General features: G+C 46.7%; 1 protein-coding gene across 2 annotated transcripts in view; it reads left to right on the top strand.

The window, feature by feature from the left end:
- racgap1 (Rac GTPase activating protein 1) overlaps positions 1-21,161 on the top strand; it is a 109,781-nt gene that overhangs the window by 65,417 nt on the left and 23,203 nt on the right. The window contains exons 1-3 of one of the 2 annotated variants that reach the window (XM_078431421.1): positions 12,222-12,275; positions 16,464-16,552; positions 17,782-17,984. In XM_078431421.1, coding sequence (XP_078287547.1) covers positions 16,468-16,552; positions 17,782-17,984 — 288 coding nt within the window. In that variant the 5' untranslated portion in view covers positions 12,222-12,275; positions 16,464-16,467. Of the gene's footprint in view, positions 1-12,221; positions 12,276-16,463; positions 16,553-17,781; positions 17,985-21,161 lie in introns of those variants that run through there. The other variant, XM_078431417.1, reaches the window with a different exon arrangement.

The raw sequence follows: 21,161 nt of genomic DNA, 5'->3' as shown, positions 1-21,161 counted from the left end.
ATGTGTTGTGGGTTGATTGGCTGCTGTAGTCCTGCAGTGTTTGTTGAATTCGTGTATCCAATGGAACAGTGGATTTTGGCAACAATATTTAAAGGCTTCTGGGATTTCAATTTTGGATTCAGTTTTTCTTTTTTTTTTTTAAACAGCCAGCAGTTCGAACCCACAAACGTGCGAGGCAGGGAATCCACTGAAATATTCATTGACGTGGCCTCTTTTATGGGATCTGGGTCACATTTGGCTGAACAAAGAGCTCATACGGAGATATTGCATGAAATAGTTTGTGATCTGCTCCTGACCAGCTGATGGAGAGTCTGTGCCCCCCACCAAAGATCTCAGCTTCTTTAAGGAAAAGAGAGTGGATATTGGTAAGGGGGTGGGATAGGGAGCTGGTACAACCCACGTACATAGCACTGTGGCAACAGCACACTTGGCTTCCAGTCTGCATTGAAGCCAATGATTTTCTGTTCGATCGAGTGATCCATTTTTGAAATAATACCATTTATTGCCTTAATCTGCAATATACTGTATCTTCCTTGCATATTTTAGCCTGGCTGTTCCATAAACCAGTGAGCTTTATCAGTAAAGCACCGAGATCAGTTGCCTCCAGGTATTTAATGCTGAAGAGTTTTCGGATTTCAATGTCTCCCGTCAGCCAGTGTGAACTGCGACGTCCTGCTGGCCAAAGTGGTACAATGATGGAGTATGCTATTTTACGACCCCCCCCCCCCCTCACGAAATGTAATTCCCAGCTTTCAATTTAAGCCTTCCATTCTCTGTAAACTCTCCTATAAAAACTATTAAAAATAGACAAATCTACTAATAAAATGTGGTTTTGTTTAACAGTTGCACTTATATTCAGTACATCTCATGAGCGAAGGTATAATTTCCCTGCCAGAAATTGGACATAAACACCCAGAAATGCGTCTTAACGGCTTTGTTACAGTACCATCACACCATAGGGGACATTTGAACAAAATCCCCAAGGAGCCGAAACTTGGTTGGACTACCCACGCCTATTGGAGAGTGAGGGCAGATTATTATTTTATTTTTTTAGAGATACAGCGCAGAAACAGGCCCTTCGGCCCATCGGGTCCGCGCCGCCCAGCGATCCCCGCACATTAACACTATCCTACACCCACTAGGGACAATTTTTACATTTGCCCAGCCAATTAACCTACAAACCTGTACGTCTTTGGAGTGTGGGAGGAAACCGAAGATCTCGGAGAAAACCCACGCAGGTCACGGGGAGAGCGTACAAACTCCGTACAGACAGCACCCGTAGTCAGGATTGAACCCAAGTCTCCGGCGCTGCATTCGCTGTAAGGCGGCAACTCTACCGCTGCGCCACCGTGCCGCTCCCTCCCATTCTCCATATCGTTTGATCTGAACGTGCAGACCCTGCGTTGAGGCAAATTTCCATTGGGGGTCACCAGTCCTCTGAGGACCCGCCTAAAACAGAAGGGTCACAGTTTAAGAATAAGGGGTCGGCCATTTAGGACTGAGATGAGGAAAAACTTTTTCACCCAGAGAGTTGTGAATTCTCTGCCACATAAGGCAGTGGAGGCCAATTCACTGGATATTTTCAAGAGAGAGTTCGATTTATCTCTTCGGGCTAACGGAATCAAGGGATATGGGGAGAAAACAGGAACGGGGTACTGATTAAGAATGAACAGCCATGATCATATTGAATGGCGGTGCTGGCTCGAAGGGCTGAATGGCCTACTCCTGCACCTACTTTCTATGTTTCTACATCCGTTTTTAGATGGATAAGCATATATACATTGAGAGCTGGTTGATCTGAGACAGCTATATCCAACGCGATCATCACCTGAAGCACACAGAGACACATGCACAATGCACATCATTCACACACATGTATAGAAGGGTGCAATTTGTTTACATGTGAACAGTGTTCACACCCACACCTTCCGGCAGGCAGCGATAAAGATCAAGAATGCTGGCGATTTTTAGTTTCTCAGCTAGCTGAGATGAGCTGTAGTACCCCTAATGCGGCTTTGATTAGTGTAATAGTGAATGTAGATTTTATGCACTCCCCATTCAAATGTCTGGACTGATGTTTTTTGTTCTGTTGTGAGTGGCACAATGGTAAATTAAAGACTGTTAACCGAGGGCCATCTTCGAAGGCAACGTAGGTCAGAAACCGGTCTACCACATCTGTCTGATGCCTGCTGAAAGCCAAAATCAATGAATTGGTCTAATACTGACGATCCTCAGAGTCAAGTCCAAGTTTAGACCATCCCCCACCCTAATCATCTTGCTAGTTTCACTGTTCTTATCCCTTTGTTTTCACCTTCTCGGCCAACAATAGACCATTGTGGGCTCTTTGACCATCGGAGCAGTCTGCTTTGTTCTGTACCTTTTCATACCTCTAGTTTCCCTCTCCCCTGACTCTCAGTCTGAGAGGGGTCTCGACTCAAATCGCCACCGATCCATGTTCTCCAGAGATGCTGCCTGACCCGCTGAGTTACTCCAGCACTCTGTGAAACGTCACCTATCCATGTTCCCCACAGATGCTGCCTGACCCGCTGAGTTACTCCAGCACTCTGTGAAACGTCACCTATCCATGTTCTCCACAGATGCTGCCTGACCCGCTGAGTTATTCCAGCACTCTGTGAAACGTCACCTATCCATGTTCTCCACAGATGCTGCCTGACCCGCTGAGTTACTCCAGCACTCTGTGAAACGTCACCTATCCATGTTCCCCACAGATGCTGCCTGACCCGCTGAGTTACTCCAGCACTCTGTGAAACGTCACCTATCCATGTTCTCCACAGATGCTGCCTGACCCGCTGAGTTATTCCAGCACTCTGTGAAACGTCACCTATCCATGTTCTCCACAGATGCTGCCTGACCCGCTGAGTTACTCCAGCACTCTGTGAAACGTCACCTATCCATGTTCTCCACAGATGCTGCCTGACCCGCTGAGTTACTCCAGCACTCTGTGTCTTTCTTTGGTGTGCGAGGCACAGGTTGGGTAATTGGACCAGGTGAAAATGCACACATTTGGTTCTAATTTTAAATTTCCATTATAAATCCTGTGTCATATTTATAAAAGCACCCATCACACAGTAATTATACCCCACTACAACCAATGATGCTGCTGTTTTACTGTACTGGAAGGTGCACTTTCAACTTGACACTTCCATCCTGATATTGTCATTGATACTGCTCCTACGTAGTTGTGGAGGGGTCATTTCAATGGCAGTCAATTATCCACAGTTGTGTGTTTAATGCATTGACTTTCCGGACATCTGTTAATTGCCTGTCTGCGTTGTCCATATACTAGCTGTGGAACACAACTGAGTCATCCTTGGACTGGCATCAACAAGTTCAAGACAATGGGGCTGTTATTTATTTGGAACACACACAACCTACGTTCCACTGTTACTGTTTTCTCACATGTTTACTGCTACGTGGAACATAGAGCAGTACAGTGCAAGAGCAGGCCCTTCAGCCCACAATGCCTGTGCCGAACATGATGCCAAGACCACCTCTTATCTGCCTGCACATAATCCATATCCCCTCCATTCCCTGCATATCCATGTGCCTATCCAAAAGTCTCTGAAACGCCACTATTGTATCTGCCCCCACCGCCAATCCTGGCAGCACGTTCCAGGTATCTTAAAACTTCAACCTCTTCTGCTCTCCATCACACAAACCAACATCCCTTCCATTGACTCCAATTATACCCCACAAGGCTAGCAGCATAATCACGGACCAGTCTCACCCCGGCCTCTCCCTCTTCTCCCCTCTCCCATCGGGCAAAAGGTACAGAAGTGTGAAAACGCACACCTCCAGATTCTGGGACAGTTTCTTCCCAGCTGTTATCAGGCAACTGAATCGTCCTACCACAACCAGAGAGCAGTGCTGAACTACTATCTACCTCATTGGTGACCCTCGGACTATCCTTGATCGGACTTTGCTGACTTTACCTTGCACTAAACGGTATTCCCTTATCATATCATATCATATCATATATATACAGCCGGAAACAGGCCTTTTCGGCCCACCAAGTCCGTGCCGCCCAGCGATCCCCGTACATTAACACTATCCTACACCCACTAGGGACAATTTTTACATTTACCCAGCCAATTAACCTACATACCTGTATGTCTTTGGAGTGTGGGAGGAAACCGAAGATCTCGGAGAAAGCCCACGCAGGTCACGGAGAGAGCGTACAAACTCCTTACAGTGCAGCACCCGTAGTCAGGATCGAACCTGAGTCTCCGGCGCTGCATTCGCTGTAAATGGCTCAATTGTAATCATGTATTACCTTTTCTCCCATCTAACCAATTCTACATTTTCCCTGATCTCCATTCCCTTTGTCCTGTTTTCACATCTTAAACTTCCTTATCTATACACTTCCTTATCTATGTACCCCCCACTCCCCTGACATCAGTCTGAAGAAGGGTCTCGACCTGAAACGTCACCCATTCCTTCTCTCCAGAGATGCTGCCTGTCCCGCTGAGTTACTCCAGCATTTTGCGCCCATCTTGTCTTTCCACAGGCTGGTTAGCACGCAACAAAAGCTTTTCACTGTACCTCGGTACCCGTGACAATAAATTAAACTGAGAACTGAATCTATTTTCATTCGGCTCTTGCTTCAGCCTCATGACCCTCTCCTCCCTCCACTCCACCCACGTGTGCAATGCCAAGCCACGACCAACTGGGTTGCAGGTTGCTCATTTTTGTTTTAATTACTGAAAACACACACGGCCTTCCACTCACTTGCCATTGAGTTTGCTAGAAGTTGCACTCAATGAAATTTAATCAACCTGAGGCTAGGTTCTGAAGGCAACCTCCATAGTTTGCTCTGAGCTTTCTTCACTCCCTTTCACCTATTTCAGTGAATCACGATATGGCCACAATTTATGTTTTGTGTAATATTGCTCTACCATAAACTAGTTCCCCTGTGAGTGGTCTTCCATGTTGCCAACTATACACTAAAACTCTTGTTTGTTTGTTCCTGAACTAAAGCTAAAACAGTACACGATAGTGCGACAATTTTAGGCCCACCTAAAACTCACCGTCGTCCCTTTGGTGATAATGGAAGAAGTTTCATTGAAATTGGTGTTATATTCTTTAAGTTATTCACATTTTAAAGTTTAAATCTATCTCCTAGGGAGGGAGGGGGCGATGGAGGGAGGGGGAGGGAGGGAGGGATAAGGGGAGTTGAGGGGGATGGAGTAGGGGGGAGGAGAGGGTGCTGCACCAATGCAGGAGAGGTTTGGGCCCAACGGGTCCACTTGGTTTAGTAGATTCTAAAGTTTGAACCATGGCAAAAATATAAAATACATTTTTGCGACTTTTGGGGTCCCAGTTTAAGAACAAGGCTTTGGCCATTTAGGAGTGAGATGAAGAAAATCTTTTTCACCCAGAGTTGTGAATCTGTGGAATTCCCTGCCACAGAAGGCAGTGGAGGCCAATTCACTGGATGTTTTCAAGAGAGAGCTAGATAGAGCTCTTCGGGCTGAGGGTATCAAGGGATATGGGGAGAAAGCAGGAACGGGGTACTGATTGTGGATGATCAGCCATGATCATATTGAATGGCGGTGCTGGCCCGAAGGGCCGAATGGCCTCCTCCTGCACCTTTTTTCTATGTTTCAGCATGTGAGGTGAGACCGGGATTGGAACACAATGTTCAAAAGGTGTGGTTGCAAATTTTCAAGCTTTGCAGTTTGAGTTTATAACATCCTGCAGACTTGTCCCCAGACACACATATCTGCGCGTAAGCCTTGCTAATGAAGACGAATGTCAGTACAATGTCTTATCCGCATTGTAAACACATTATTCTGCAAAATGCTGCATATCTGCAAAATGGCGGCGCTGCCCAAGCAGCTGCGGCTTACCTGCAGTCCGTTTGTCTTTGTGTTTTTTTGTTGTTTTTTGTCTTAATTGTAGTGTTTAGATGTGATGTGGTGTTTATTGTGGTTGTGTACTATGTGTGGGGGGGGGGGGACTGTAAAATTGTAAATTTGTCTCTTCCAAACGGAGACCCGACCTTTGCTTTCTGGGCCGTGTCTCCGTTCCCGCTGCGGCCTACCATCGGCCAAACACCTGGAGCTGGCGGCCTCCACCTGGGCCGCGTGGATGCCGACATCGGAAGCTCCGGCAGCGGCAGCGTGTTCGCCAGCCCTGGATCGCGGGGCTTGGGTCGGCCCGCTGCGGACCTTTCACCGTCTGGCGCGGCCTGGAACGTGGCAACTTCAACAGCCTGACCGTGGGAGAAGACGGCAGGGGAAGAGAAAAGACATTCTGGCCTTCCATCACAGTGAGGAGGGGACTGGAGGAGACTCACTGTGATGGATGTTTCTTTTGTGTTGGTTTGTGGTTGTGTAATTGCTTATTTTATTGCTCTTACTGTTGGACTGTGGGTGGCGAAATCTCGTCCAAAAGACTTGTTTTTTTGGATGACAAATAAAGGTGATTCTGATTCTGATTCTGATTCTTCTGATCGCAATGAGTACATTGTGCCGCAAAATAACCTTGTTTTTTTCCTTTCCTGTCCCAGTATATCTTTCAGTTCCTAAAGAGAACAAGCTAAAGATTAAAATCCATGTCGGGTTTTGTTATTGATGCAACGTGATCGAGTCTTGTCTCAACAGTGTACAGCTGGACTAACAGTATTTAAACTCCTTTAGGGATTGCTTTAGCACTGCTACTGGTCAGATAGGGAATAGTCCATAAACTTTACTTTAGACTTTAGAGATACAGCATGGAAACAAACCTTGCGGCACATCGAGTCCGTGCCGACCAGCGATCACCCCATACCCCAGCACTATCCTACACACACTAGCGACAATTTACAGAAGCCAATTAACCTACAAACCTGTACGTCTTTGGAGTGTGGGAGGAAACCGGAGCACCCGGAGAAAAGCCACGCAGGTCACGGGGAGAGCGTGCAAACTCCGTACAGGCAGCACCCGTGGTCAGGATCGGACCCGGGTCTCTGGCGCTGCGAGGCAGCGATTCTACCGCTGCACCACTGTGTCGCCGTATGCAAAAGACTCTTCCTGACGCAAGCTGGAGGAACAGCACCTCATATTCTGCTTGGGTAGTTTACAACAAAAAGTTCATTGAACAGTTTTATCTTCTGTCCGCACGTGGCAGCAGCCCCCCCACACACACACACACAGCAGGTCCCCCTTCATCCAGTCTTTGATGTTTCCACACTGGTAAAAAGATTTCGAACATCTACCCTACCAATGCCTCTCACAAATTGATACAGTTCTATCAGGTCTCTGATGTTCCAGAGAAAACAATTCAATTTTGCCTAACGTCTCCCTGCATCTAATACCCTGTAATCAATAGACAATAGACAATAGGTACAGGAGTAGGCCATTCAGCCCTTCGAGCCAGCACCGCCATTCAATGCGATCATGGCTGATCACTCTCAATCAGTACCCCGTTCCTGCCTTCTCCCCATACCCCCTCACTCCACTATCCTTAAGAGCTCTATCCAGCTCTCTCTTGAAAGCATCCAACGAACTGGCCTCCACTGCCTTCTGAGGCAGAGAATTCCACACCTTCACCACTCTCTGACTGAAAAAGTTCTTCCTCATCTCCGTTCTAAATGGCCTACCCCTTATTTTTAAACTGTGGCCCCTTGTTCTGGACTCCCCCAACATTGGGAACATGTTTTCTGCCTCTAATGTGTCCAATCCCCTAATTATCTTATATGTTTCAATAAGATCCCCCCTCATCCTTCTAAATTCCAGTTTATACAAGCCCAATCGCTCCAGCCTTTCAACATACGACAGTCCCGCCATTCCGGGAATTAACCTAGTGAACCTACGCTGCACGCCCTCAATAGCAAGAATATCCTTCCTCAAATTTGGAGATCCAAGTACTTTATGTGTCACCTGTACAGGTACAGTGAAATTCATTTTTGTACACAGTTCAGTACGTCACCCATTCCTTCTCTCCTGAGATGCTGCCTGACCTGCTGAGTTACTCCAGCATTTTGTGAATAAATACCTTCGATTTGTACCAGCATCTGCAGTTATTTTCTTACAGTTCAGTACAAGTATCAGTATATATAAGCACTTGGATACATATTCGATAAGCATCTCAGACAGGGGACAAATGTATAGCAGCAGTCCACTGACAGTGTACAGCGTCGCCAGTTTGGCGCCATTTCCAAGTCCCAGTTGTTGTAAGTGCGGGGATCTTGACCTGACCATGAAGGCCCGTTGTCATGGCGACGTTGCAAGGTCGGCCTGGCCAAGCGCAGCTGTTGGTGTCCTCCGCCGCTGCAGGCTGCGTGCGGACCACATGCGCGGCCTCTTCGAGCGGTGCCCCAGGCAACTGCAGGGCCACCAGCGGTCCACTCCCCCGTCGAGGCACCGCACTCCCTCCCTCAGCCGGTCTGCTTACCGGCCCTCCAGGTGGATTCCCGTGGGCCCTCAATCGGGCTGGTTCTGGTCCACGGTTCTGGCGCACCATCCGCGGAGGGCGAGTCCCGGGTTTGCCGCGGGCGGGCTGGGCCGACCTGGGCCTGCAGGAAAAATGTTCCCGATGTTGGGGGAGTCCAGAAACAGCGGTCAGAACAAGGGGTAGGCCATTTAGGACCCAGGGAGTTGTGAATCTGTGGAATTCTCTGCTACATTAAGGCAGTGGAGGCCAATTTACTGTATATGTCGATTTATTCACAAAATGCTGGAGTAACTCAGCAGGTCAGGCAGCATCTCGGGAGAGAAGGAATGGGTGACATTTCGGGTCGAGACTCTTCTTCAGACTGATGTCGGGGGTGGGACAAAGGAAGGATATAGGTGGAGACAGGAAGATAGAGGGAGATCTGGGAAGGAGGACGGGAAGAGAGGGACAGAGGAGCTATCTGAAGTTGGAGAAGTCGACGTTCATACCACCGGGCCGCAAACTGCCCAGGCGAAATATGAGGTGCTGCTCCTCCAATTTCCGGCGGGCCTCACTGTGGCACTGGAGGAGGCCCATGACAGAGAGGTCAGACTGGGAATGGGAGGGGGAGTTAAAGTGCTGGGCCACCGGGAGATCAGTTGAGTTAATGCGGACCGAGCGCAGGTGTTCAGCGAAGCGATCGCCGAGCCTGCGCTTGGTTTCGCCGATATAGATAAGTTGACATCTGTATATGTTTTCAAGAGAGAGTTAGATATAGCTCTTAGGGCTAACGGAATCAAGGGACATGGGGAGAAAGCAGGAACGGGCTACTGATTTTGGATCAGCCATGATCATATTGAATGGCAGTGCTGGCTCGAAGGGCCGAATGGCAATAGACAATAGGTGCAGGAGTAGGCCATTCAGCCCTACGAGCCATCACCGCCATTCAATGCGATCATTGCTGATCACTCTCAATCAGTACCCCGTTCCTGCCTTCTCCCCATACCCCCTCACTCCGCTATCCTTAAGAGCTCTATCCAGCTCTCTCTTGAAAGCATCCAACGAACTGGCCTCCACTGCCTTCTGAGGCAGAGAATTCCACACCTTCACCACTCTCTGACTGAAAAAGTTCTTCCTCATCTCCGTTCTAAATGGCCTACCCCTTATTCTTAAACTGTGGCCCCTTGTTCTGGACTCCCCAACATTGGGAACATGTTTCCTGCCTCTAATGTGTCCAATCCCCTAATTATCTTATACGTTTCAATAAGATCCCCCCTCATCCTTCTAAATTCCAGTGTATACAAGCCTAATTGCTCCAGCCTTTCAACATACGACAGTCCCGCCATTCCGGGAATCAACCTAGTGAACCTACGCTGCACGCCCTCAATTGCAAGAATATCCTTCCTCAAATTTGGAGACCAAAACTGCACACAGTACTCCAGGTGCGGTCTCACCAGGGCCCGGTACAACTGTAAAAGGATCTCTTTGCTCCTATACTTAACTCCTCTTGTTACGAAGGCCAACATTCCATTGGCTTTCTTCACTGCCTGCTGTACCTGCATGCTTCCTTTCAGTGACTGATGCACTAGGACACCCAGATCTCGTTGAACATCCCCTCTTCCTAACTTGACACCATTCAGATAATAATCTGCCTTTCTATTCTTACTTCCAAAGTGAATAACCTCACACTTATCTACATTAAACTGCATCTGCCATGTATCCGCCCACTCACACAACCTGTCCAAGTCACCCTGCAGCCTTATTGCATCTTCCTCACAATTCACACTACCCCCCAGCTTAGTATCATCTGCAAATTTGCTAATGGTACTTTTAATCCCTTCATCTAAGTCATTAATGTATATCGTAAATAGCTGGGGTCCCAGCACCGAACCTTGCGGTACCCCACTGGTCACTGCCTGCCATTCCGAAAGGGACCCATTTATCCCCACTCTTTGCTTTCTGTCTGTCAACCAATTTTCTATCCATGTCAGTACCCTACCCCCAATACCATGTGCTCTAATTTTGCCCACTAATCTCCTATGTGGGACCTTGTCGAAGGCTTTCTGAAAGTCGAGGTACACCACATGAGCGAGGAGTGCACGCTGGGAGTATCCCGGGGAGCACCGAGGACCCGCCCGGAAGTTCCAGCTCGTCCATCGGAGACCGGGGACTTACCCAGTAGGCCCGCCCCCCCCCGCTGTGGCCCGCTGGTGGCCTTGTCCTCCACCTATTTTCTATGCTTCTACAGGGCGGGTTGTGCTCTGCAACGCGGGCCAACGCCACAGCGGGTGGGGCGGGCCTACTGGGTAAGTCCCCGGTCTCCGATGGAAGAGCTGGAACTTCCGGGCGGGTCCTCGGTGCTCCCCGGGATACTCCCAGCGTGCACTCCTCGCTCATTCTGCTCCTCGCTCAAGTATCGGCCCCTCTCAAGTATCTCTTCTGTACCCTCGCCAAATCCTCCATTCCTCCTGTAATGCGGCGACCAGAACTGCACTCAATGCTCCAAATGCAGCCGAACCAAAGAACTATAGACCTGCATCATGTTTTACTTAGAAGGATTATGGGCCAAACGCAGGCAGACAGGACAACTGTAGATGAGGCACATTGGTTGGCGTGGTCAATGGATATTTTTAAGGCAGAGATAGATAGATTCTTGATTAGTGCGGGTGTCAGGAGTTATGGGGAGAAGGCAGGAGAATGGGGTTAGGAAGGAGAGATAGATCAGCCATGATTGAATGGCGGAGTGGGCTCGATGGGTTGGATGACCTAATTCTGCTCCTATACTTGGCAAATAAATTAGTGTAAGAAAATAACTGCGGATGCTGGTACAAATCGAAGGTATTTATTCACCCGAAACGTGGGAAATAAATTAATTACAATGACAATAACATGACCTTTTGAACTGTTCTGAATAAAGTTTATTTTGTGGGGGTGGAACCTTGTTTATTTAAAAAAATTACAAACCAAGAACATTCACAAATGCACAAACGAACAAGAATAGTGTTATTTTGGGGTAATGTTGACTCACTATATCAAGCACAAGCTGGACACAAAATGCTGGAGTAACTCAGCGGGACAGGCAGCATCTCTGGAGAGAAGGAATGGGTGACGTTTCGGAGTCGACCCTGAAGAAGGGTCTCGACACGAAACGTCACCCATTCCTTCTCTCCAGAGATGCTGCCTGACCCGCTGAGCTACTCCAGCATTTTGTGTCCAGCTTCGGTGTAAACCAGCATCTGATCTAGGAATCCGAGGGGTAACTTTTCCACACAGAGGGTGGTGGGTGTATGGAACAAGCTGCCAGAGGAAGTAGTTGAGGCTGGGACTATCCCATTGTTTAAGATACACTTGGACAGGTACATGGATAGGACAGGTTTGGAGGGATATGGACCAAACGCAGGCAGGTGGGACTAGTGTAGATGGGACACTGTTGGCCGGTGTGGGCAAGTTGGGCCGAAGGGCCTGTTTCCACGCTGTATCACTCTGTGACTATCCGCAGTTCCTTCCTGCACATGTCAAGCAACGCCTACCACCCACTCGGCGCTCAGGTGAACCTGTCGTTGACGTGTCGTCGGTCGCGAGGTGGGCGGTGACGCCACGCGTCGGGCAGAGACGTTACGTGTCGTTCGTTGACGCCGCGCGTCGGGCAGAAGCGGGCATTGATGTCACGCGTCGGGCGGTCACGCCACGCGTCAGGCAGAGGCGGGCGGTGACGCCGCGCATCGGGCGATAAAAGTCACTCGTCGGGCAGAGGCGGGCTCCACGCAAGCGCGCCCGTTGATTGGCCGTTGGGGGAGATTTCAAATCGGCCCCGCGCAACAAAAAAATAACGGCCGCTGGGTCGGAGCGCCGCGGCGACAGAGAGAGAGCGCGCAGTGGACAGCAGCCGGACCCGCCAGGTATGGGGGCGCCCCGGGGAGGCAGATCTAAGGAACAAATGTTGACTTTAGCTCCGTGGATGGATGAGGGATTTTTTTTTTTACCCCCCCCCCCCCCCCCAAATTAAAATCCCGTCCTGCCGCCGGCTTTCCATCGCATCGGCGCCTCCATCCTTGCTGCCACAGTTGAGTACTGGCCCTGGAGCGGGGGCTGCCGCTGTGACTGCTGCACTCTCCCCCTCACGTTTTAAATTCCTTTGGTTGTGTTTTCCCCAGATCCCGGTAAAATCACGGTGTTCGTCGGCTTTGGCGACCTTCTTCCCTCCTCCCCCCCCCCACTCCTTCCTTCCTTCCTTCCTTCCATCGTCGCGACAATTCGACCGTTGCTCAGCCGCGCCCGGGCCGGGGCAGCGGTTGCAAGGTCGGGATGGGCGAGGAGCTGCCCGGAGCTGTCCGCGTTGACCCGGAGCACACCGACCGTGCAGACGCGGCTGCCCTTCCGCCCCCAGCGCTGATGTCAAAGTGGCAGGGGAATGGGGTTTCACAGGGGTGAGGGGGGTGGTGGGGAAAAGAGGATGGGTAGGGAGGGGAGGTGTGTGTGTGGGGAGGTGGACATGGTGGTGAAAGGACACCGTACAGTATGGAACAAAATGATAAATCAGCAGTCTTGTCTTGGTGTGGAATTTCAGTTTATAATACTTTAGTTCTGGGGTTGTCATCATACTGGGTTCCAGAGGGGACTGGAGAAGGTCTGGTATTTAATACTTTTGTGTAATTGCTGAGTTTGAGCTTGTTGCAGGCATGCTTTATTTCTATGTGGCATCTGAGAGGCACCAGTTACACATTCTTGCCGAGTGCGTTTTCTCATCCGCTAACAGTTTAACTTGGGCTTCTGTCCAATTGTCGTTCAGCGCCGTTGTATTTTTGAACAGATGAGAGAGTTGCTTTTGTTCAGTTTCAAAGCGTTGGCTGAATATTTTTGAACTGGGATTGTCTTTGGTCGAATGAAAGATCCATTGATCCCGTTGGTCTGTATCCAATTAGTCACTGGAAATTATTTTCATCTCACCATCAAATCAAATTTGTGTTATTACAGTTGAAGTCTTGTCAGAAATGACTTGCTGTTTTAAAGTTAATGTTCCACGTTGTCATCCTTGTCTTGAGCTAGAATTCCTTGATCTGCAGAAGGTGCTGCTGAACAGCTGTGATCTCCAGCTTTGGGCAGTTAGCCATTTTATAATATTTTTCAAGGGACCATCTGGAGTTTTCTTTTATTCAATTAAGCTGAATATCTTGCATTTGAGATTTCCAGCCAACTATTGCCTTTGAGCAATGGGAGAGACGGGAAGTAGGTAAACATTCACCTGAATAGCCAAGTTTAAAATTAAGCCTTTTGAATAACATGGGCATTGAGGGTAACAATAGGCCACTTGAACCCTCGAGTCTCCCCCACCATGTAATAAGGTCATAGCTGATCCGGTTGTAATTGCAACTCTGCATTCTCACCTACTTGTGGTATCCTTTCAACTGGAGTCTGAAGAAGGGTCTCAACCCAAAACATCACCCATTCCTTCTCTCCAGAGATGCTGCATGTCCCGCTGAGTTACTCAAGCTTTTTGGGTTTACGGTTTAAACCAGCATTTGCAGTTCCTTCCTACACTCTTGATTATCAAATATCTATTTACACCTGCTGTAAAAAAAAATCATACTGACGACTTAAAATTTAAAAATTATCTGAAAGATAATCTTATGGAGTCATCGAGTGATACAGGCCCTTTAGCCCAACTCGCCCACACTGGCCAACAATGTCCCAGCTACACTAGTCTCACTTGCCTGCATTTGGTCCATATCCCTCCAAACCTGTCCTACCCATGTACCTGTCTAACTGTTTCTTAAACGATGGGATTGTCCCAGCCTCAACTACCTCTTCTGGCAGTTTGTTCCATACACCCACCACCCTTTTGTGAAAAAGTTACCCCTCGGATTCCTATTAACTCTTTTCCCCTTCACCTTGAACCCATGTTCCCTGGTCCTTAATTCCCCCACTCTGGGCAAGAGACTCTGCATCTATCCGATCTATTCCTCATGATTTTGTACACCTCTGTAAGATCCCCCATCCCCCTGTGCTCCATGGAATAGAGACCCAGCCTACTCAACCTCTCCCTATAGCTCACACCATCTAGTCCTGGCAACATCCTTGTAAATCTTTTCTGAACTCTTTCAAATTGACAATATCTTTCCGAAAACATGGTGCCCAGAACGGAACACAATATTCTAAAAGGGACCTCACACTTGTCTGTATTAAATTCCATCAACCATTCCTCAACTAAAGCCTCTCAAACAGGCAATCCTTTTTAAATGGTGATCCTCCCCCCCCCCCCCCTTAAGCTCAAGGCAAGGGGTGACAAGAACATCATGGTGTCTTCACTTTTAAACGCTGAAATAGCAATTCATTTGCCAAGATTTTAGTCATGTTAAGAGACAAATTTGATTAGATGCAGCCAAATACATTTTGATAAACTTGTGATGATCAATCGCAAGTGATCAAGGGTGACATTGTACCATGAGAAGAAACATTCCCTCCACATTCACTCTCAAAGCCCCTCATGACCTGGTGTTACAGAGAGGTCCTTTGCAGTGGCCTCAAGCCTAGAACATGGAACAGTACAGCATTGGAATCGGGCCCTTTGCCCCACAACATCTGTGTCCAACATGATGCCAAGATAAACTAATCTTATCTGCTTGCACGTGATCCACATCCTTTCATTCCCTGCATATCTATGTGCCTATCTAAAAGCCTCTTGTACGTAACTATTGTATCTGCCTCTAACACTGCCCTGGCAGAGCTTTCCAGGCACCCACCCCCCCCCCCACATCTTTAAACTTTGCCCCTCTTACCTTAAAGCAATGCCGTCTAGTCTGACATTTCCATACTGGGGAGAAATGTTCTGAATCTACCTTATGACTACCCAACCTGTTCCTCCATAAGGTAACCAGCCATTCTAGGTACGAGTCCAGTAAACCTAATTTGAATGACTTCCAAAGCATTCGCACCTTTCCTTATGACAATTTCTGTACATGGTACGGACAAAATGTGTAGTCTGAAGAAGGCTCTCGACCCAAAACATCACCCATTCCTTCTCTCCAGAGATGCTGCCTGACCCGCTGAGTTACTCCAGCATTTTGTGTCTACCTTCTGTACATGGTACTCCAGACATAGTCTCATCACTGTCCATTCTAACTGAAGTCTAACCTCTCTACTCTTGCATTGGAGTCCCCTAGCAATAAGCATAATGTTGGCTTTCCTACTTGCTGTACCTGCATTCTTGCCTTTTGCAGATCGTACACTGGGACCCCCTGATCCCTCTACATCTCCTTTATGCACCATTTAAATAACATTCCCCTTTCTTGGCTGGAAAAACCTAAAAACAATCTCACTCTTTCTCGTATGCTGGTTTATACCAAAGGATAAGTGACGTTTCAATAGACAATAGGTGCATGAGGAGGCCATTCGGCCCTTCGAGCCAGCACCACCATTCAATGTGATCATGGCTGATCATTCTCAATCAGTACCCCGTTCCTGCCTTCTCCCCATACCCCCTGACTCCACTATCCTTAAGAGCTCTATCTAGCTCTCTCTTGAATGCATTCAGAGAATTGGCCTCCATTGCCTTCTGAGGCAGAGAATTCCCCTTCTTCAGATTCTGAAGAAGAGTCCTGACCTGAAATGGCCCCTATCCATTTTCACCAGACATGCTGCCTGACCCACTGAGTTACTCCAGCACTTTGTGTGTAGCCTTGGTATAAACCAGCATCTGCAGCTCTATTTCTTTGGCATCTATATCATTTGCCACTACTGTGTCCACTTCATGGCTTGTTTCTTATCTAACCTGATGTCAATGCTTGGGGGCAATCTTGGAATCTCTAATGAAGAATACAACAACACCTTGACGGGGATGATAGGGCTGCGTTGGTATAAAGATATTAAAAATAACATGAAATCCCATTTAACTGATATGGTGCCCTATTAAATATCTTCTGGCAAACTTCAGTATTCTACATCCACCAGTGCCCCTTTATGCAGTGTTATTTCCAAGACTTGACCCTTTTTCCCCTCCTTATGATCCTTGTATCTGCAAGGAGATATTTCATGGTGAAAGCTGTCAATTGTTGTTGCATTATTTTGTAAAACTAATGCTTTCATCTCAGGACAATGGAATCCACAAAGGTGACTCCACGTGGGATGTTTGAGCAGATGCTCCGACAGATGGAAGTACTAAATGAAGGAATTGAACCTCGTAAGCATGTTTACCTTGACCATAATGAAGTATGGGAGTGATCAGTGAAATTTTGGACACTGAGAATACAGGTGTAAAATCAATGGGATGGGTTAATCTCTGCTTAGTGATGTGTTCAAGATAGTTATAGCATTAAAGTAATTAATTCTTTTGAAATGTATGGATTGATGTTTCTTGTGTCAAATCTCATCACCTTAATACCAAATGAGAATGTAACTTGTATTTTATTTTTTCAAATCTGTAACTTACTTGTGCCTTAAAACTTAAATACAAGCAGAAATGAGCCGCCTTGAGGCAGATTAATCGTCAATTTTTTTCTCTGCCTTCGGTGCTTTCTCTTTCCCTATATTGCTTGATTCAAATCTTTAATTTCCACGGTCGCTAAAGGGTAGCTGACCCCCTTACCATTGCACAACTTTTGTATCAGTCCAATGCAATTAATAGACACTTATTAATGCTCAACTTTTCATTTGTTTGAATCAAATGCCTCCCTTGGTCCCAGAATCCCCATGTAGTAGCCCTAGCTGATGTGCACTCATTCATCCACGTGCTGGTTTTTCAAATCAATGACTCGTGCTGTGTTAGTACTTACTTCCCACCTCCTCCAAACTCCCTAAGTTGTTTCTCCTGCATACCTGCTAGAATTGTTTGTGGCTTGAATATATCTCTTCATGACCCGACTCATCTTGAATCTGTGGAGTTGTGCCGGTGAGCTGGAATTGCCCCCAGTGTAGACCATTTACAAGGCGTTGGGCTCAAAGTTCAAGGGGTAAAAATTGGTGATATAAAAGAGTCATCAGAAAAAGAATTAAGGGCAGATTGACGAGAGATGGTGGAATGTAAATGAAACTGGGATAATTGTCTATGTCCCATCCAGAACATGAAGAAGGGTCTCAGCCTGAAACGTCACCCATTCCTTCTCTCCAGAGATGCTGCCTGTCCCGCTGAGTTACTCCAGCTATTTGTGTCTATCTTCAGTTTAAACCAGCATCTGCAGTTCCTTCTTACACAGAACATGTTTAAGTTCTGACAGTGCTGTATATATTTTAACTTCCTTTTGGGGAATAAAATGGTAAATTAATTTTAAATAGCACTCGAGTCAAATTTACATCAACATAAAAATGTATCAATAGGGATGTTTCTTATTAATGAACAGTAATCTTGATTTTGGCAAAACCTCTTTTTAACAAAAAAGGAAAACTGATATATCTGTGAATATTTCCTTGCAGAATTTATTCAGTTGGCTAAGAACTTTGAAGAGTGCCGACGAAAGTGGCATAAAACTCAGCGGGAACTGTCCTGTGCTGCAGAGTGCCTAACCAAAGCTGAAACAGAGCGGAGTGCCCTTGATGTTAAGCTGAAGCACGCTCGTAACCAAGTTGACGTTGAGATGAAACGTCGTCAGAAAGCAGAAACTGATTGCGAGAGGCTGGTATGTCTGGGTGATTGTACATTTGCATTTTAAGCTGCCAGTTCTAGCTGGTTCCTTTCCCTCAACACGGATAATTAACAATTAGACCATGTTGGCACTTTGTACCATTTGAAGCTGCTGTGCACATAGCATTACACTGTTGCAGTTTGAACTTTTTGCATTGACTTTTGTAGGCCTGCCACCATGGGCAAAACCCATCTCTTTAGTTTATTGGTTGAGAGTTAGCATTTTTTCCCTCCATAATTATGGGTGTCACTGGCAAGGGCAGCATTTATTTCCATCCTGAATTGCCTCTTGAATGTAGTGGTGAGCAGCCACCACTGCAATTCCTTGGTGATGGCGCTCCCACAGTGCTTTTGAGAAGGGAGTTGCACGATGTACACAGAGTTATGATCAAGGGTCAGCAATAGGTTTCTGATTCTCGGAGGTATGTGCATTAGAGTTGCTGGAGTTCTCTTGTTTCTTCTGCCATTGTACTTGGTGTTAGAAGTCATGGGTTTGGGATGCAGCGTTGAAGCATCATTGGCAGTGTTTTTTGTAGATGAAGCACATTGTGATTCTTCTACGGTTCCTTCTACAGTTGTACCGGGCCCTGGTGAGACCGCACCTGGAGTACTGTGTGCAGTTTTGGTCTCCAAATTTGAGGAAGGATATTCTTGCTATTGAGGGCGTGCAGCGTAGGTTCACTAGGTTAATTCCCGGAATGGCGGGACTGTCGTATGTTGAAAGGCTGGAGCAATTAGGCTTGTATACACTGGAATTTAGAAGGATGAGGGGGGATCTTATTGAAACATATAAGATAATTAGGGGATTGGACACATTAGAGGCAGGAAACATGTTCCCAATGTTGGGGGAGTCCAGAACAAGGGGCCACAGTTTAAGAATAAGGGGTAGGCCATTTAGAACGGAGATGAGGAAGAACTTTTTCAGTCAGAGTGGTGAAGGTGTGGAATTCTCTGCCTCAGAAGACAGTGGAGGCCAGTTCGATGGATGCTTTCAAGAGAGAGCTGGATAGAGCTCTTAAGGATAGCGGAGTGAGGGGGTATGGGGAGAAGGCAGGAACGGGGTACTGATTGAGAGTGATCAGCCATGATCGCATTGAATGGCGGTGCTGGCTCGAAGGGCTGAATGGCCTACTCCTGCACCTATTGTCTATTGTCTATTGTTTGTGTGTAGTTGGTAAAAGCAATGAATGTTGGGGTGGTGGATGTGGTTTCAGTTCACCACGCTGCTTTGGCCTGGGTGTTGCACTTGCACTCATCCAGTGAAGTGGAGAGGATTCTTTCATACTCCTGGCGTGCCCGGTATATGGTGGAAAGGCTTTGCAGGGTCATGAGTTAGCTACAGACTGGAATATCCAACCACTTTTTTCCATTACCTCTGAAGTTACATACCGTAAAATCAGCTTGTAAACGTGTGCACAGGAAGACTACTGGATCCAGGTTTACTTGTAGATTAAAAGTTGTGCAGACACTGAAAGAACGTCTTCATGGTTTCTATGCCGGCAAGCCACATTTTGCTTTCCAAAACGTTTGATGGGTTCCTTGGATTCACAGTCTGACTGTCTTGTGCTATTTCTTGCATGTTTGTGTGTCGATAATGTAAGTTTCAATTCCCCATAAGGCTGCAAGTTTTATAAAATGGTTTTTGTATTTAAATTTTTTTTTTGAAACATTCATAAAATTCAGATGCTAAATATGGTTCTACCTTATTGAAATGTTCATTATTATAGCTGAGTGCACTTTGCATATTTCCTTGGCCCATTTCGCTTCTTTTACACACGTGCCTCGGTCGTTTGCTCTCCAGCTTCCAATCATTTTACTGAAATGGAAGCTTTGAAATGGCGCTACATTGCAGTGCTGAGGAAGAGGTTCGTTCTTTTAAATAAAATATCCATTTGCTTGTCTAGCTCCATGGTAATGTTCATAGAACAGAGAGAATTCTAACATCCAGGCTACGTTCCATCTTCAGTCAATGTTGTTTTTTCAGATTGCCAATTGCATTTGCTGCTGGAGATTTGCTGAGCGCAAAGTGTCAAAAGTTGCATTTACCAAAGCGGTGGTTCCATTTAAGTATTGCATTGGAGATGGACAATAGGTGCAGGAGTAGGCCATTCGGCCCTTCGAGCTGGCCTGATATAACCAGGGGCTGCTTAAATGAATACAATTTCTCTTTCTAATTTACCTAATGGCTCATTATTGGAAAGATGGTCTTTGTACTCCTGTTGTCACCTTGGCTTGTCTGCCCCAATCTGGAAGTAAATGACATCACAAAGATGGCACTGGAATATAGTAAGATTGAAAAGAAAACGTACTTGCTGGAAATCAGAACAAGCAAGAAATTTCTGACAGCATTAAGCAAGTCAAACAGCAATCATGCAGACGAGTGGTTAATTTTTTGGATGTGAAGTTTTTGTTTGAAAAACTTAAAGTTAGTCATACTGTCCTTTTTGCATACTCCTAAACTCATGGCGTGCCTAATCCGTGCTACCCTCAACTTCTCTTCTGTGCCAGTTCCCTGTAACACAACTTCTTGACTTTTGAAATATCTCTCTATCTCCATCTTGAATATCTCAAATTCCTAACACTGCAGTATCTAATGAAAGATGCCCTGCAGTATTAGTGGAGGGTTTTTTGTTTTAAACTGGGTTCCAGCTAAACGAGTACTGCAAGGGCCAATTACAAATGGGCAAACTAGTTCTCCAGCTGCAAAATCTGATGCCTGCAGCAAATATTGCAACAATGTGTGTCCAACTTTAACCCCAATCTTGAGTCTTGTGTAACCCTAATCTGTGCCCAGTTTTCTATCGCTGCTTGCCTTCTCTTCACGCCCAACATGATGAGGATGTAAGCAAAAGAGAAGCTATCCTGGAGGGAGTGGTGTACAGAATATATAATTATTAATTGTACAATTGAATCGACTGCACCTTACTGAAAACGCAGAGGTAACAGTGGCGCAATTTTTTTTTTGCTTCATTGTGGAATTGGAAGATGGGCAGCGTTGCAACTCTTCAGAGTTAGAAGTCTTGCAGGAGGAGATTTACCAAAGAGTGTCCCAAATCGTGTAGTCAGTGCTGCGTGTCAACATTATGGAGGGCAGTCCTTTTGGCTCCCTAGTACCTGGCTGTGAAATTCACTAGTAGTAAGCTGGTATCTCAAAGAAGGCAGCAAGTATGAC

Source organism: Rhinoraja longicauda, chromosome 42 (assembly GCF_053455715.1).
Source record: "Rhinoraja longicauda isolate Sanriku21f chromosome 42, sRhiLon1.1, whole genome shotgun sequence".
NCBI lineage: Eukaryota > Metazoa > Chordata > Chondrichthyes > Rajiformes > Arhynchobatidae > Rhinoraja > Rhinoraja longicauda.
This window is presented reverse-complemented; position numbering and strand designations above follow the sequence as displayed.